At 36.2% G+C, this 16809-nt stretch overlaps 1 protein-coding gene across 1 annotated transcript in view; it reads left to right on the forward strand.

The window, feature by feature from the left end:
* Gabra1 (gamma-aminobutyric acid type A receptor alpha1 subunit) overlaps positions 1–16809 on the forward strand; it is a 53717-nt gene that overhangs the window by 31202 nt on the left and 5706 nt on the right. Inside the window, exons 7-8 of the mRNA XM_028777636.1 lie at positions 6427–6570; positions 12853–13005. Coding sequence (XP_028633469.1) covers positions 6427–6570; positions 12853–13005 — 297 coding nt within the window. The remainder of the gene's footprint in view (positions 1–6426; positions 6571–12852; positions 13006–16809) is intronic.

Below are 16809 nucleotides of genomic sequence, written 5' to 3' on the forward strand. Positions count from 1 at the left end.
ATTTCAACTGTTATCCCCTTTCCTGGTTCCTTCCCCGAAAAAAAACCCTTATCCCATCCTCCACCCATGCTTCTAGGAGGGTGTTCCACCACTCACCCACTCCCACCTCCCAGCCCTCAAATTCCTCTACACTGGGACATTGAGCCTTTACAGGACCAAGGCCCTCTCCTCCCATTGATGCCAGACAAGGACATTTTCTGCTACATATGCAGGAACAAAATTCTCACAGAATCAAATGCATAGACAAAGTGTGGAGCTGAGACTGAAAGAAAGGCCATCCAAAGACTGCCTCACCTGGGGATCCATCCCAAATACAGTTGCCGAACCCAGACATTATTGTAGATGATTTTTCTTAATGTAGGCAGAATGTTAAAGGAGATATCTAGAAAATAATTTATTGTCACTATCAGTAGGATTGTTCCATGGTATTAATGAATTTATTTATGCCTTTGTTTCCATTTGACTGTATCATAGACATATCTCCATTGTGTTAACTTTCTGGGTGTGTACTGTTTGCTATCACCCAGGCGTACCTTTGTGAAGACAAAGGAACTTTGAGCTGTATAGCTGGCCTCTCCGAGCTTCTCTTTCCCCTTCTATTTCTGACTATCATGCATACATAGAGTGAGGATAATGTATTTCTGGCTTCCTGCAAGGGAGATTTTCAGACAAGTACTGAGTCAACCCCAGTTTACCTAACCGGCTTACTGTTCCCACTAGACAAGCAGACTGAGCAACTATTTTGGTAAAATATGATTCATAGAGGAAAAATAGTGAACATGTAGGATGAGAGCAAGAAAAGAAAATAGCAAAGGGCCTTCATGTGCCTAGCAGCCCTAGTCATGGGGAGTCATTGTTCTTTATTTATAGGTCACATTCTATCCTGAAGACTTGGAAGTTTTCCTCCGAACCTGTCAGCTCAACAGGACTTTAGAGAGGACTACCTTTTCCCACCCCTTTCTCATTTTAATGTATTCTTTACATTGTGGGCTCTTTGATTTTCTCCTGAGTGGAAGTTACATTTTTTAACCATGATGCCATTATTTGTGCCTTGGATATCAAATAGTGCATCAAATATATCAGGCCTTATTAAGTTCTCCCAGCCACAAAGTAACCTTAGATTGGAGAATACCACCCACTATATTTATACCCAGCTTTAATGATGCTTCAAATGTGTTATTTGATCAATGAATTAGAAGGGTTTTTCTGTTTTGTTTTGTTTTCTTTTGTTTGTTTTTGTATTGAGATTTGCTTCAGCAGTGTGGACAGCTAAAGAAAAATGACCGTGCATTATCATATCAAATGTATAGAGATCACTATTGGTTGACGTCGGCTTAGTGCTGTATCTTAACAAAGGAATGTCTTTACCTGCAGCTCCACATCACAAAACGGCATATCAAGCACTTGTTTTCAGGAATATGAGCAATCTTTAGTAGGGAAAAAAAGAAACCAGTGGCAGTTTCACAAAGATCAAAGTTTTTCCTAAAATCCTAATAATCGTCTACCTGTATATCTGTATGATGAAATGTGTTTTACTTTGTCTGTGCTATCAGAAGAGGTTGGGTAGAAAGTATTTTCATATAGGAACATTTTCAATTGAAGGATTTGGGAGGTATTCTAAAAAGAAGGCAGTAGATCGTGAGGAGACATCAAAGAGTGTATCATACAAAAAGAATGAGGTTAAAGGAAAATATGTAAGCAGTGCTGTACCTGGGTGTTTCACTTCTGATCTTTTCGCTGTGAATTTCTCTTCTCTTTGTTGCTTCTGTGTAGCTCTCTGTCCTATATTTCACATATTAGTGTAGGCAGTACCTCTTAAGGTCTTTCCAGATTATTCTGTAGTAATTTGTAAACAGCACTATCAATCTTCTTGATTCTCTTTCCAACTTATTTTATAACATTTGTCCCTCTATCCATTATTATTTTTGTTATAAATAGTTTTTATAAGAGCCAGGCATATTTTATATAGCATTTTCTAGTGCAGAGTGTTGCACAATTCAATAAATATTTATGGAATAAAGAAAAATTGTACTAACCGACTTTAAGTGCCCTTTTGCTTTTCTACATTTAAACTTCTGAGGGGATGGAAGAGGTGCGAGGAATGAAGGGAACACATGAAGACCCGGGCACTGAAGCTGATACCAAACACAGAAGCTGCATTTTACAGATTCCCTGTTGAAGTTAAATCCAGGGTTGACTGTAGTATTACTGTAAGGCTATTTCTTTCTTTCTTTTTCTTTTTTTTATTCAATATTTTATTTATTTACATTTCAGATGCCATCCCCCTTCCCCATTTTCCCCACTCATTAATCCCCTATCCTATTCCTCCTCCTCCTTTTTTTTTTTTTTTTGCCTTTATATTGTTTAAATCACATGGAAGTATTAAGGTCAGTTCTAGGTTGAGGAACTAGCAATACAATAGATGCAAATCGTCCAGGAATAAGGAAGACAATAAACTCAGATAATCAAAGAACATGCATGACAATAAACAGAGTCCTGTGATCTCTATTTCTAAGGCCTTATCAGGATGATCAAAATATCTGAGCCTACTTCCCTGTCCTAGTCCAAAGTCATTTTTTTTTACATTGGATGTTTTATTTACATTTCATATGTTGTCCCCTAACCTCATCCCCCACCCACTCAGGAACCCCCTATCCCCTCACCCCTCCTCCTGCTTCTCTGCGGATGTACCCCTACCTACCCCCCAACTCCTACCTCCCTACCCTCAAATTCCCACCCCCTGGGGCATCCAGCCTTCATGAGGCCAAGGATCTCTTCTCCCACTTGTGCCCAGCAGGGCCCTCTGCTCTTACAGCTGAAGCCATGGATCCCTCCCTAAGTGCTCCCAGGCTGATGGTTTAGACCCTGGGAGCTATGGTTGGTTGGTATTGTTGCTCTCCTCATGGGGCCACAAACCCTTTCAGCTCCAATGGTCTTCACTCTAACCCCTCCATTGGGAACCCGATGATCAGTTCAATGGCTAGCTGTGTGCATTTGCCTGTGAATATGTCAGACTCTTGCAGACCTCTGAGGAGACATCTATATCAGGCTCTTATCAGCACGCACTTCCTGACTTCCACATCAGCATTTACCTTTGGTGACTGCACATGGGATGGATACTCAGGTGGAACCGTCTTCAGACAGCCCCTCACAAGGCTATTTCATAACCTCTTTTATTGTCTTTTGTTTTTACCATTATTTTCTAGGTAATGTGATTTTTTTCAAACAATGTCCTTAAGCATTTAACTAAGCAATTGAAGATACTTGTCAGTTTTCTTATATTTAAGAATTATCAATTAAAATGATCTACTGAGGTACCTTCCTTCTGTCTTCTTTTCCATAAAGCACCAGCTTGCATTACATGAGTGAGCAGGGGACCTCTACCTGCAAGCAGGTTCTTTGTTTCAGAGTTACTGTGCTGGAGTCACATGACTTGTCCCAGCACTACTCACTCATTTTTTTTTTAGTGAATTTTTTCTTTTCTATTTTTATTGGATATTTTATTTGCATTTCAGATGTTATCCCCTTCCCCCCCCCCAGGAACCCCCTATCCCATTCCCCCTCTTCCTGCTTTTATAAAGATGTGCCCCCACCCATCCACTTCCTAGTCCCCACCCTGGAGTTCCCCCACAGTGGGGAATCCAGCCTTCACAAGACTAAGGGCTTCCTCTCCCACCTATGCACTACAAGGCCATCCTACCCTACAAGTACAGGTGGAGCCATGGGTCCCTCTCTATATGCTCTCAGCCTGGTGTTTTAGGCTCTGGGAGCTCTGGTTGGTTGGTATTGTTGTTCTCCCCATGGGGCCACAAACCCCTTCAGCTCCGTCATAAGAAATCATCTCAATGCTCAATCACTGAGTTCCACTGTATTGCAATGTAGCAGGAAAATATCTTGCTACAGGAGTGCATTTCTCATTTAGGGAGGTTTTTAGCAGAAGCCGTGAGTATTGAGTGATGTGAAGCTTCAGAGGCCTTTATATATCCAAACACCCTGGACCTTCTAAGAAATGAAGCACAAGACAGCAAAAGTAGTGTATCAAATTTCCCTCTCCAACCATATTAACATTCCAGAGATGTTAATGCAACTCAGGATATAAAATGATACCATCTAGACACTGTTGCCAACAAATGTACAATAGAGTGGCAGGAGATTTACTTTGTTCCAAAATGACCTGATCTCTAGAATTAGCTTCCCTGACATTTATAGAGCCAGTATACTTCCTTGGCTTGTGCAAAGAGTGGACATTTTTCTAGAAAAAAACACGTTTCAAACAAGGTGGAATAGAATGAATAGCATTTTAAGCTGCTTTCTCCCTTAGTTCTGTGCTCAGTTTGCTCTCTCTACAAAATATGATGAAAGCACATGGACACTGAGGCTTTTCCAAGGTACATTTTGTCCATTCATGCTCTCACAAACACAGTGTGTCTACTACAGCAAGAAAGCAAGGGTTTTCTGTGACCAGAAAAATATATGTTGTTGAAATACATATCCATGGGCTCCAATTCCTGTACACTTCTAAGAGACTTTTAAAGGTCATATTTTATACCTTCATCATTGATAAAATTGTATTACTGTGTATAATGGTGAAATGCTTTGCTCTTTTATCCACTAAAAGTAACCACAAGAAAAGAATAAAATGTTTAAAAGTCCACAGGGGCAAATCTAGATTACCCATTTGCTGCTTAAACTTGTCTCAGAATATATTAAATTATTTTCTCTCAGCTGTCCATACAAGTTTCTCCAAGAGATAGCTGTATAAATGGACTTATAAAGAATGATGGGGCAGACAGGGTGCCTGCGTATTATGGGGAGCAAGATCTCAGTATTTTGCTTCACTCTGTTCAGAATAGTGACCTTCCAAGTTTTGATTCAAAGGCAGTATTTGTTTATGTAAGGCGCATCATCTTCATGTAAAAGGCGACCACAACTTAAAATCTTATGATATTTTAGTTTGGCCAAATACATATTTGTACACTATTCTTAAGCCTGGGTTTGAGAGTTATATTAAACAGGTTGGTGTTAAGAATTCAATGAGCTCTAAACAGTTTTATCTTTTTTTGGGGGGGGGTTTCTCCAATCATAATTGAAATTATAGGTCATAACTGTTGGTCTAAAGATGACTACAGGCCAGGTTAGGCTCTATTGATCTTAGATTTTAAATAAATTAAAACATTTTCATGGCCTTCTGGAAGTGTTTTGGTCCCTGGGCAGTGTGCCAAATGTAACTAATGGACCAATTGGCCACTGGCCAGTGAATCAAAATTTTATCATAAGGCCAACCTTTGCTACCGTGCCCTCCCATCAAATAATCTAAAGCACCTAACTTTTTCTCATCTGATACTCCTTAAATTATTGACAACATTGTGTGTCTAAACAGGAGACAGCATCTCAGCCCGTGTGAAGTGGCTCTTCTGGTACAGGAAAACAAAAATACTGTGCAATCTTCTCTTTCCTCCTGCCCTCTTCTTTTCTTTCTTCCATCCATCACATACTTCCTCTCTCACTTCCTGGATTCCTTCCTTTCTAGCCACTTGTCTCGAAGCTCAATGGATTAAGGATTCATGAGCCAGAAACTCATATGAAAGATTTCTTGAATAATAGTAGTTTGTCTAATAAAAATGAGTGAGAAAAAAAAGATTCTATAAGATAACTTCTCATACTAGCCAATATCTATCTATAAATATAACCAATTTAAGAGGTTGCCCATGTTAGCCTCTTGTCCAATGTTCTGCAGCAACATTTCTAATGTTAGTTTTCCATTTAAAGTTGAGCTTTCCATGGCTCAACTTCATGTGGATTTAGGGTTGTTGTCTGTAATCCTACTTTAGCTCTCATGTTTCTTACTATGGCCCTGCTAATCTTCTTCAACTGAGTCACTCCTTTGCCTGAAATGAAGATGAATAAATAAACAAAAACATGTTGTCTATTGAGCAAACTCTTTCTCATGACCTTTCTTCACCTTCTCCTTTTTGGTTTTGTTTTTTATAGAAGTATTTTCCATGAACCTTTCCTAGTCCTTCTCCAAATCTAAAATGTAGCCTTCCCTCTATCTCTTCACTCAGTAGTGTATACTTTATCTCATTCTGTGGAATTATATCTTTATTTGCCTGTCTATTAATGACTCCTTTATACAAAGATTGTAAGTCATGTAAAGTCACCCACCTTGTATATGTCTCTTATTGTTTCACCAGCACAGTGCTGAATCCTTGTTATGTGTTCAACATGGTAAAAGTGAACAAATGACTGAAAAAATTTCAGAAAAATGTATATTTATATTGCCGAGCAACTGAATATGAGCTTTCATTTCTAGCTTGCCATCTGTAACAATGTGGAAAGAAATATCAAGCCGATGGAACAATCAGCTCATTAGGAGAATCATAGAGGCAGATGCATAAGTATAGTCCTTTCTCTTTTTAATCTCAGATGCTTATACAAGAGCAGAAGTTGTCTATGAGTGGACAAGAGAGCCAGCCCGCTCAGTGGTTGTGGCAGAAGATGGGTCACGTTTAAACCAGTATGACCTTCTTGGACAAACAGTTGACTCTGGAATTGTTCAGTCCAGTACAGGTAAGTTCCATTTGATGATTCTGGATATAATGGAAGGAAGAGGAAAATGCATTGTGAGACTTTAAGAACTCTGTGATTCCCATAGTGACAGAGAAGTCAGAAAAGGGAATGAGAAATCTACCCAAAGCTGAATATTAAAGAGTTGGGGAATGTAAACTCTGGGACTATACCTGCCATTCACTATCTTCTGGCTTCTCTTTATTTGCACAATAAAAACCTGGTTCTGTATGATCAGGGCAGCCTGGGATATAAACAGAATATTGGGATATAAACTGAGGGAAGAAAATTTTGTTAATTCATTATGCCTTTGATTTGCCAATTGAATGTAGTAACTCTATAGTATATTGGGAATAATCAATCAAAGTCATGCACATGATTGTCTACAAGTCTTTGCAGGCAATGTCATTACAAAAATACCAGACATTGTGTGGCCGCTAGGTCTCACTTATTGCCAAACATCAACAGATAGAGCGTAAGTTTACACTTTGATCACTACACATAGAACACACACACACATACACAAACACACACACACACACACACACACACACACACACACACACAGAGCCAATTTGCTTTTTTGCCCATAACTAAGACTATCCCACAGCTGAAGCCAAAGGAGGTATATACACTACTTAGCATTCTACTTTTAAATGAAAAGAATGTAATGTGTGATCCTTTTTAATATTGAAACAAACCTTAGTGGTATGTTCAAATTACATGAAACACTACTACTAAACTGTACATCAAGGTTCTGAGGTTGTGGCAAAGAGTTATACAAGGGACCCCACTTTATATAAGGGACGGTTTAGTATTTTTTGAAATCTGATAATGGAAGCAAAATAATTATAAATTAAATCTCAGACATAGCAAATCAGAAAGCTTATTGTTCCCCTCAAAGCTCTGTATTTTAAATGTATTCCAATCCTAAATATTTCTCAAGAGTTAATAATTAGGTTTTAGCACATCTTACAGAATTTAAATTTATTTAGTGCCCTTTGATTTGTGTTTTTTTTAAAGACAGTGAAACCTACTCATGTACAAGAAGAGTGATGCTAATTTTCTCAGAAAACAGACAACAACAACAACAAAATACTGTTTCCAGATTTTGTCTTGGACCTTAAGAATGTTAACATTTTGAAGTAATCAATCAGCCACTTAAGTTTTACACAGCATGTCTCTTTTTTCTGTGTAAAAACAGCCATACCATTTTTAGGAGCATAAATAGTTATGCTTCTTATTCTATAAGATGGAGAAGATCTGTCCTCAGCTTTGTCTTTACCAGAAATACAAACAGCCCAATGGAAAGCCTGTCACTTTACTGTGAGAAAGATGTGGATAGTCATCCTGGTCCTGACACTTACAAGCCTAGGAATGTTGGACCAGTCCTTTATTCTGAAAGAAATATTTCCTTCATCTAAGGAGACAGAAATAGCAAAATTTTCATTAAAGGTGAGATAGTCGCTGGAGATGTAGTTTAATGGGAGAGCTTTTGCATAGCATGTATAAGTGTCTGGGTCAATTATTATACCTAAAATGATACCTAGAAATAGGGTTGAAGCTCTAGTTAAAACACTGAGGAATATCACACGATTGTTGCTCAAATTATTGTACAGTTACTGTCACTCCAGTCCTAAAGTTGTTATATTTTATCTTACAACATGTGTTAAAAAAGATACCCAAATATGTACTGTCTACTTCTTTAAAATGAGTGTCATGATAAGCCAGGTATCATGACAGGCACTGGAGTTTCAATGAAGCCAGAGCAAAGACCTTGCTCTCAAGGAAGGTGAAGTCCAGAGTGGATGAAAATATAAACTGTAATTATCAAAATGGGTGCTAAGTGCTGTGTGAATGCTTCTGTCAGGGCAAAGATCGTGTCTGTTTTCTTTATCCCTATTATTTACTATAGTAGTTGTGCCAAAGAAGGCATTGAATAAATATTTTTAGTAAATAAGAAAAAATGTAGCTTATGCTAATTGAAGAGAGATTACCTCGAGAGGTAGCTTTTCACTGTTAGTGTTATATCTCTGTTGGAAAACAGTAGCCACTATTCTACATCCTTTTCATTTAGTATCATATATACGGATACATTTAATAATTTATGACAGTGGTTGGTGATATCAAGGAAACAATGCCACTACAGTAATGCACATCTCATAATATATACAAGTCTGGAAAAAGATGTGGAGAAAAATGGACTCTATAGGAGATCTATCTCTAATGACTTTGAGGATGCCATGATAGCCATCTGTAGAACCTGATCCATTGTCTTTAAAATTAATTAATTTTTTCAAATGTCCTTTTAGTTACTAAATAGTCATGCCACCACCATTCAGATGTTCATAAAAAAAGAAAGGGAGCTGAACCAAGGGGATGAAAATCAAGACTTGGTTTACTGAGCTGGTCAAATGTATATGTTAGGCTTACTTTAAATCCCCATTCTGTAATTGAAAATTATGCAAAACTGCACACAATAAGAGACCCCCTTATTAGTTAATGTTTGGAAACAAATAGCATGACAGTAAATTCTCAAATATAGTAGTTAAGTGTGATGTACGTATTCAACACATCAATAAGAAACCAAATTATTGCTTTTGGGGGGCCCACATTAGGTCATCAAGATTCTCTGTAGGTTTCCATGGAAAGCAACAGAGGAACTGTGCAAGATTGTCAGTGTGATACTTCATGCCTCATTGTGAAGTACTGAAAACATAAAATAGATAACACTGAGTGGAATTACTTTCATGATCTTGCCAGGAAACCAGAGAACGATGTCACTATAACAGAAAACAACAGTATCTATCTATCTATCTATCTATCTATCTATCTATCTATCTATCTATCTAGTCAATTCAGATAGGTTGTTACAAGCTTCAAAAGTGATATCCTTCTTACCCTTAAACATACGTCATGCAACCCCAGTGATATGCTTCAGATGCAAAAACCTCTGCATCACTTTGATAATGGGAGAAAGAGAATGGTAGATATAGCATCATAATATCTGTGATTTTAAGTCAGTTATCACAGGTCATTTACAGAAATTGAAGGAATTTCATTGACCATTAGGATAAGAATAACATCAGTGTCCAGAAAGAAATGAGAAAGTAATTCATCTAGTGGTTTTAGTATGTTTAAGTATGGCCTCACATTCCCTTTTTTTCCAAAGCAAATTTGATCATTGGATATGTTGATAAGCTTGGAAAGTAAGTTGTTTCCTCTGAATTGCTATCTTTTCCTTAGAAAAATGACTAAGAAAACTGGTGGGATCATCTTATTTAGATATGGAGACTTTTTTAGATGGTGTCTAAACGATAACCTTCAAAGATAAGCCTTATCAGGAATCATCTTATCTGATAATGTATTATAACAAATCATACATAATGGGTAGAGCATGATCTTCAGAGATGACTTCTGTGGTTTTCTAGTCTAATAATTCATATTTAAAATGAGGGAGAAGATATAGTTAGGCTAAGAATTCTAGTGCTCAGTCATGTTTCCTTATTTCAGTGAAATGTGGAAAAAAGCTTCAATTAGACTATATGTTCAATAACATTTTACAAGTTGATTGAAGGTTGATTTTCCTAGTCAGTGAGATTAGATATCTACCACTCTATCCTTGCATTATACATCTAAATACAATTTAGGATAGTAAGTATGGTCATATATGCTGTTAAATTTTAGCTTCACAGCATCCCAGGGAATAGGAGAGTGAGCCCCAAGGAAACCAACCATGATGTTTAACAAACATTTGAGAAAGTGACCTCTAAAACGACTTGAAATGCTACACTTGATCCTAGCCAAAAGGCTGAGAAGTGATGATGACTTGAAATACTAATTTGACAAATTATACTTCCTTTCCTTCTTATATTCTCCTAAATTTTACTCTATAATATATCAGGAATATTTTGTCACTTTTAATTTGTAAGCTTCCCTCAGGTTATATAATTCTCTAAGGATATTACAAGTCTATACTTTAATTTGATATGTTTAGCACATATGCACTTGGTGTCTAGACTTTCAATCCACATTAAGATATGGGGTTTTTTCTTTTGTTATTCATTTTTAAATTCTTGCAACTTGATTATGACATTGCTGTCACTTCTGTCACTTATTTGAAAGTTTTATACCAATGCTCTTTAGATTTTGTTTAGTTTAGAATGCTTTCGAACTAGTAAAACCCCTCCTGTTTTTTCCCAATCGCTCAGGAAAATGTGTTGTTTATAATATGTATAATGTCAAATAATAACTCTCAGAACCATATTCTTTACACATTCTTCTCAAAAATGTCACAGTGCAAATAACAAAAGATGATGGAATATATGCAGATACTCATCTTTCTGACATTTTATGAAAGATAGGATTTTTTTTTCTTTTAAGCTGATGACATTTTTCAAATCACAATAGAATGAGTTGTTAAGAATAATAAAGAATACCCCTGGGATGGTGAAACATAATATTGACACATAGGCTATGTTTTAGCAAAAGTCTCAGAAAATTGAGTTTTTGTCTTATTAGGATCACTTGTTTTCTTTCTATTAACCTTGAAGTCATTATTAACAATATTCAATAATATATTTTATGGATTTTTAAAATGAAACATAATGTTATTAATGATTATAAAGAACAGCTCTAATTAAAGTACAGAGTACTTAGTACATATTCAGTAAATGGAAGTTACCATTAATACCAATTAATGATGAATGCAGGAATGGTTTTCTTCTGTAACACTGAGTGTATTCCTTTGCAAATACTTCTCCCTATTGTGATGCAGGTGAATAGTAAAGAACATGGAAAAAGTTATTAAAATGTATTATAGCACTTTTATGAAGTGTCCTGTTAGATCAGTTATCCTTCCTTCAGCCACATTGTGGTTTTACTATTGTACAGACAAGAAAACTCAGAGGAAAAAATTCTACTTGAGGTGCCCAAGGCTATACAACAAGAAAATAGATCTGAGTATTAAACTCAAATAAACTCATTTTTTTCAGAGGCTAATAAAATTTCCCCTTAGGACATTTCTTGCTACCCTGCTGAAAGTTCTAAGAGTCTGTTTCTCCTTTAACAGGGCTACAGTTTTACAGAGAGTGAAATGGAAATATTTACATGCTAACTTGCTAGTAATAATCAAAGATAAGCTGTCAGAACAGTGTGTGATTTTCTTCTGGGAAGCAAATCCCTCCTCCTTTAAACCAGAGTATTAGTTAGCTGTTTCCTCCTATAGGAGGAAATTTAATTCCTAGGGCTCTTGCTTTAGAGTCTCTGTTTCATGTTAAGTCTAGAAATATAGCTAAATAATAAGCGATTCACAAGACAGACTTGAGCCAAGAACAATTGTTTGGTCCCAAATGTCAATTATATATGTGAGACACTTTGATGTAGATAATGGGTGTGCATGTTCGCTTTCTACAGCTGTGAAAAAGACAAGTACTTGAGGAAAACATTGAAACAGGAAAAAAGTGTGCCTTGGCTCAGGATTTTTCATATACCAGTTCATGTTTGGATGGCATCATGGGTTTAGGGATATGTTGCATAAAGGAAGATAAGGCACTGTGGCTGAGGCAGATCAAATCTGTTCATCTTAAGAAGCTGAGAGTCTCAGAACTCAGATGTACTATGGTTAAATGCCAGTCCAAGGCAGAAGACGTGAAAACTCTTCGGAGTTTATTTAGTGTAATTCCATCTTCAAGGACTTCAGAAGCACCAGTCTAGTGCCTAAGAGCCAGGACAGCAACAAAATGACACTGACAGAGTTGTGCATATTCCTATAGTTGGGCTTCTACCTTCTTGGCCACTGGGGTTGGTCAATCCACATTCAGAGCATATTAAACAACTTTATCCCTTAGCTCCCTGAGTCAGTTTGCATCTCCAGAAATACCCTTGCTTAGACCTCCAGAAGTGTGCTGTACTAATCCACTCAAATTACATTGGAAACCTATTCTAGCTTTGTTTGTTGGACTCATTGAATCTATCACGTCGTTTTCAGATTCAATCTGGAAATATAAGCTCGGCTTTATCCCTTATGTATATGATAGAACAATGGAAAAAGGAAGGAAGAATTGGGAGATTTTAATACCTCCATGTTATCCCCAGAGACACGTTGATGTGTATTAAAAAATGTTACTTTTCTTTCTTGGACAAAGGCCTTTTCCTCCAGGTTACAGGTGTCATGTGGAAATGAGATGTGTCTAACCTCTAAAATTTTGCTTCTTTTAATAACCTAAGGAAAAACTTCTTTTTAAGGGCACATTATTCAACCTTATTGTCTGTTTCACCCTCTAGGAGAATATGTGGTTATGACGACTCACTTTCACTTGAAGAGAAAAATCGGCTACTTTGTTATTCAAACATATCTGCCATGCATAATGACAGTTATTCTCTCCCAAGTCTCCTTCTGGCTAAACAGAGAGTCAGTACCAGCAAGAACTGTCTTTGGTAAGTGCCAATCACCATGCATATGGACAGGTGTAGAGAGCACTTATTTCATGACGGTGTCATTGCAAGGAGGATGGAAAAGTAGTTACTATTTATTGACATCTGAATTTAGTATAAGAAAAACGTTTGAACAATTTCCATTTAACTATTATATGATTTAAAAACTAATGTCTTTATATAGAAAATTGTTTTGTTGATACGTAAAAAAAGATGGCTTAATAAAAATTTAATTTTAAATTTTTGTATAAAAGGCAATGAGATAAACATCAAAAGCACCTACTAGATTAAAAATACAACCTAAAGTTTTAAACACTACTTAGTATGTGATTTTTTGAAAATATTAAAAAATAGCAACAGACTACTTTCTTATATTTGAGAAGTCAGAATTTTCATAAGATCCTAGCCATAGACAGAAATTTCCTTTTACCTCTCAAGTACACTGCTAAAGAGTTAGAAACAGATTCTTTCCTATTAGAATCTCTAAAGTAATCTCAATGTTACAAGTTAAGACTAGGTAACAGAAAATTATTTGAACAGTGAATACCTTGTTTAATGTGAAAACCAACCTAATACATTATTTTTGAGTTCCTATCCCATAGAAAGGAGTGTTTCTTAATGGAATCCCAGTGGCACCACCACAACTGTATGTTTTAGACTGATGAAAACAAGATTTGCTACAGCAAACTTATTAATTCACACAATCAATAATTTTTTATTTGAAATACACTGAGTTATGGCTGTGTTCTGGAAGTAACAAACTGCTTGCACACCCTTCCTTCCATGACATGTAGGGTTGAACTTGAAATTTTAATGATCATAGAATTATAAAATAACTATAAGGAATAGTTACTATGTAATTTTATACCAGTCATTTTCAACATGATTCACCATACTATTTAAACCTAAAATTTAGACAGTATTATTACGAACATCATATTTACTTGAAGCCAAATGAACATGAAAATAATTATGTTAATTATTCATCTCAGTTTAGGAGCTACTGTCAAGTGCTGTGGAGTCAAGATAAGATATGAGTTCCTGATTCTTTGCACTTAATGATGGCACAAAGCTATCACCTTTGCTTCATCCTGCTGCTTTAAGCTGGCTGGCACATATTGGGTTCACTATGGTCCATGTCAGTCACTTAGAAGTAATAGCCACTTGTCTATTGCTGGAAGACATGTTCATCCAGGTTTCTTCTACAAATAACTACTATCTACCTGCTGCATTGAAGGTCACATGTCTCACACTGAATATTTACAATCGATTCATATGCAGAAATTCTGACACCCCTAATATCCACTGTGTGCAAGAGATGACAGACATATCAATCCTCTCAAAAAGAGTTACAGACTACCATATCTGCTCCAGAGTGTCTTGTCTTCTGAACTTGGCAAATGTTCCCATGTTGAAAATCACATAATCTGTTCTCTGATCCTCTGACAACAGTTTAAGCACACAACTAAATTAACCTGTAAAATGATTTCCAGCTGGAGATGAAACGAGCAGTTCATTTCAGGTTCATTTTTCTTTGTAGCTATTTGTCAATGTTAACAATCATTCAATCGACTAAAGACAGACCTCTTGAGAGATGCCGGCTTCTGTATGGCCTGCCCATTTGAGCCCTTATCTTACCAGAAAATAAACACTGAATTAAATACATGATGTAGGTTCAGGTTTTGTGTTTTGTTTCATTGTATTTTAAAAAAATGAGCCAGTACTATATTGAAAAGCACATTTTTTTCCTATGACTACTTTTTCCTCTCCTGGTGAAGCCAAGGCTATCCTTCCTATTTGGAAGTTCACCAAAGCATTTCCATGTTTTATGAGTCCAAAAACATTACTTGTAACATTTTCAGTGATATTATACCACAATCGACCAAAGACCTTTTGGTGAACATAACTATATAACTGTAACCTCAGTGATAGTAAGTAACTTTATATACAATTCATATATTTATAGTGTTTGAGTTCAACAAAAAATCACAAATACATTTTTTCTAGCCCTTTGGCCTTTTCACATTTATTCAGTACATGATTCTATTCTTTTTAGCCTGAACTTAGCACATTCCTCTGAGCTCCGTGAATGTCTAAGCAGGTCACTATTTTGTAAAGAAATATCAAAAAAGAAAAACCTCCACACTAGATTTAGAACAGTTTGATAAAAGCAATGCAGAATGTAGGAAAGCCAAAGTCTATGACTTGAAAATATGATCTTTTTCTCTTCTCATCCTCTTACTTATTTGCAGGCAATGTCATGCAAAGTTTCTGCTAAAAAAGGCCCGCACTTCAGGTTTAATTTTACCCAGTAACAGCTATATAACTTTGGTTTAGTTAATTAATTTGTCTGAGTTCTTATTTCCAGTCAAATCCAAGTACAAGGAAAGAAACCAATGTTTAAGCCACTCACACAGGAAAGATAAAATATGTAAATTATCACACCTAACCTTTGGAGTTTAATAGTTATTCAACACATTTTGTTTCCTTTCTGTTTTTTAATTGACAAGAGTTTCAAATCATGGACACACACACACATACACACACACACACACACACGCACACGCATATATATTATGTATCTTAGGTTACAGAATTTTAGAGTAAGACTATAGTTTCCAGGTTACACTTGATAGTTGCTTACATACATAAACCAAACTTCAGAGAACTGGAGTTTATAGTAGTAGTAATATATAATAAAGAACACAGGCACTTTTTTATAGTCATTAAATTGCCATTAACCATTAGCCTAAGAATTATTTTTATTATATTAAGTATCTTATTATATTATCTTATTTAATACTCTCATTAACTTAGTGTGTTAGAGTTAATAAAATCAATTAGTAAGGAAGAAATTAAAAGCAACAATACGAAAGCCTAAGATTGTGGGGGAAAATTTCCCAAGGTCATTTCCCAAGGTATAGTTCAGCAATTATAGAGCTGGAATTTGGAATTGGGCTGCTCTGTTCCCCAATTACTGACTTTTAATTACCTTGCTATCTGCTCTACTTGATATTGATATGTCAACCTGGGGGCAGCTCACCAGTTAATATTCTTTAGGTTGATTATGTAATAAGGAACTTGCCCCAGTATTTTCTGAACCCAATGCCACTCAAACCTCAAAATAAACATTTCCTAAAGTCCTGAGCATGTGCCATGAATATCATTTAATAAGTATTTCTTCTTAGTCATTTCATTTTCTAGTGTAGTTAAAAGACTATCTACTTTGATATTCCTGGAAAACCTAAGAACATTGGTTGATTTAAAGCAGCTTACAAAATTTTCCAACAGCTGTGTAGCCCAGCTGATATTCTCAAACTATAAACAGGAGGAATTAATTGTTGTTTCAGAAACATAGATTGGCAGCTCCTTCCTCAAGAATGTATTAGTTCTCATCTCTATGTTATTAAATGTAATTCTCACAATAATGTTTGAGTGACTGTGCAAAGGTGGTCCTTTCTGAGAATTTCACTGATGGCATGGGCCATGAGAGGAGGAAGATGGAATCAGCCATTTTGCAGATACAGTCAGTGGTTGAGGTCTGTGAATTCACTTACCAGAGTGCTAAATGTGTGGTCCAGTCTTTGGAACAGCTCAAGGTTGCTCTGTGGTGACTTCTCACTCTTCCTGGGAGGATTGCTTTGAACTATTTTTAAACATTTGTGATTTTTTGTTCTAAAGAAATCTCACGGCATTAAACTCAGTATATGGTACCAATACAGTGTGTTCCATATGGTAGTTCAAACAACAGGAAAGATATCATTATTCACACTCTGTCTCATAAAAATATCTAAATAAAATAGAACC

Source organism: Grammomys surdaster, unplaced genomic scaffold, assembly GCF_004785775.1.
Source record: "Grammomys surdaster isolate TR1022 unplaced genomic scaffold, NIH_TR_1.0 313, whole genome shotgun sequence".
Taxonomy (NCBI): Eukaryota; Metazoa; Chordata; class Mammalia; order Rodentia; family Muridae; genus Grammomys; species Grammomys surdaster.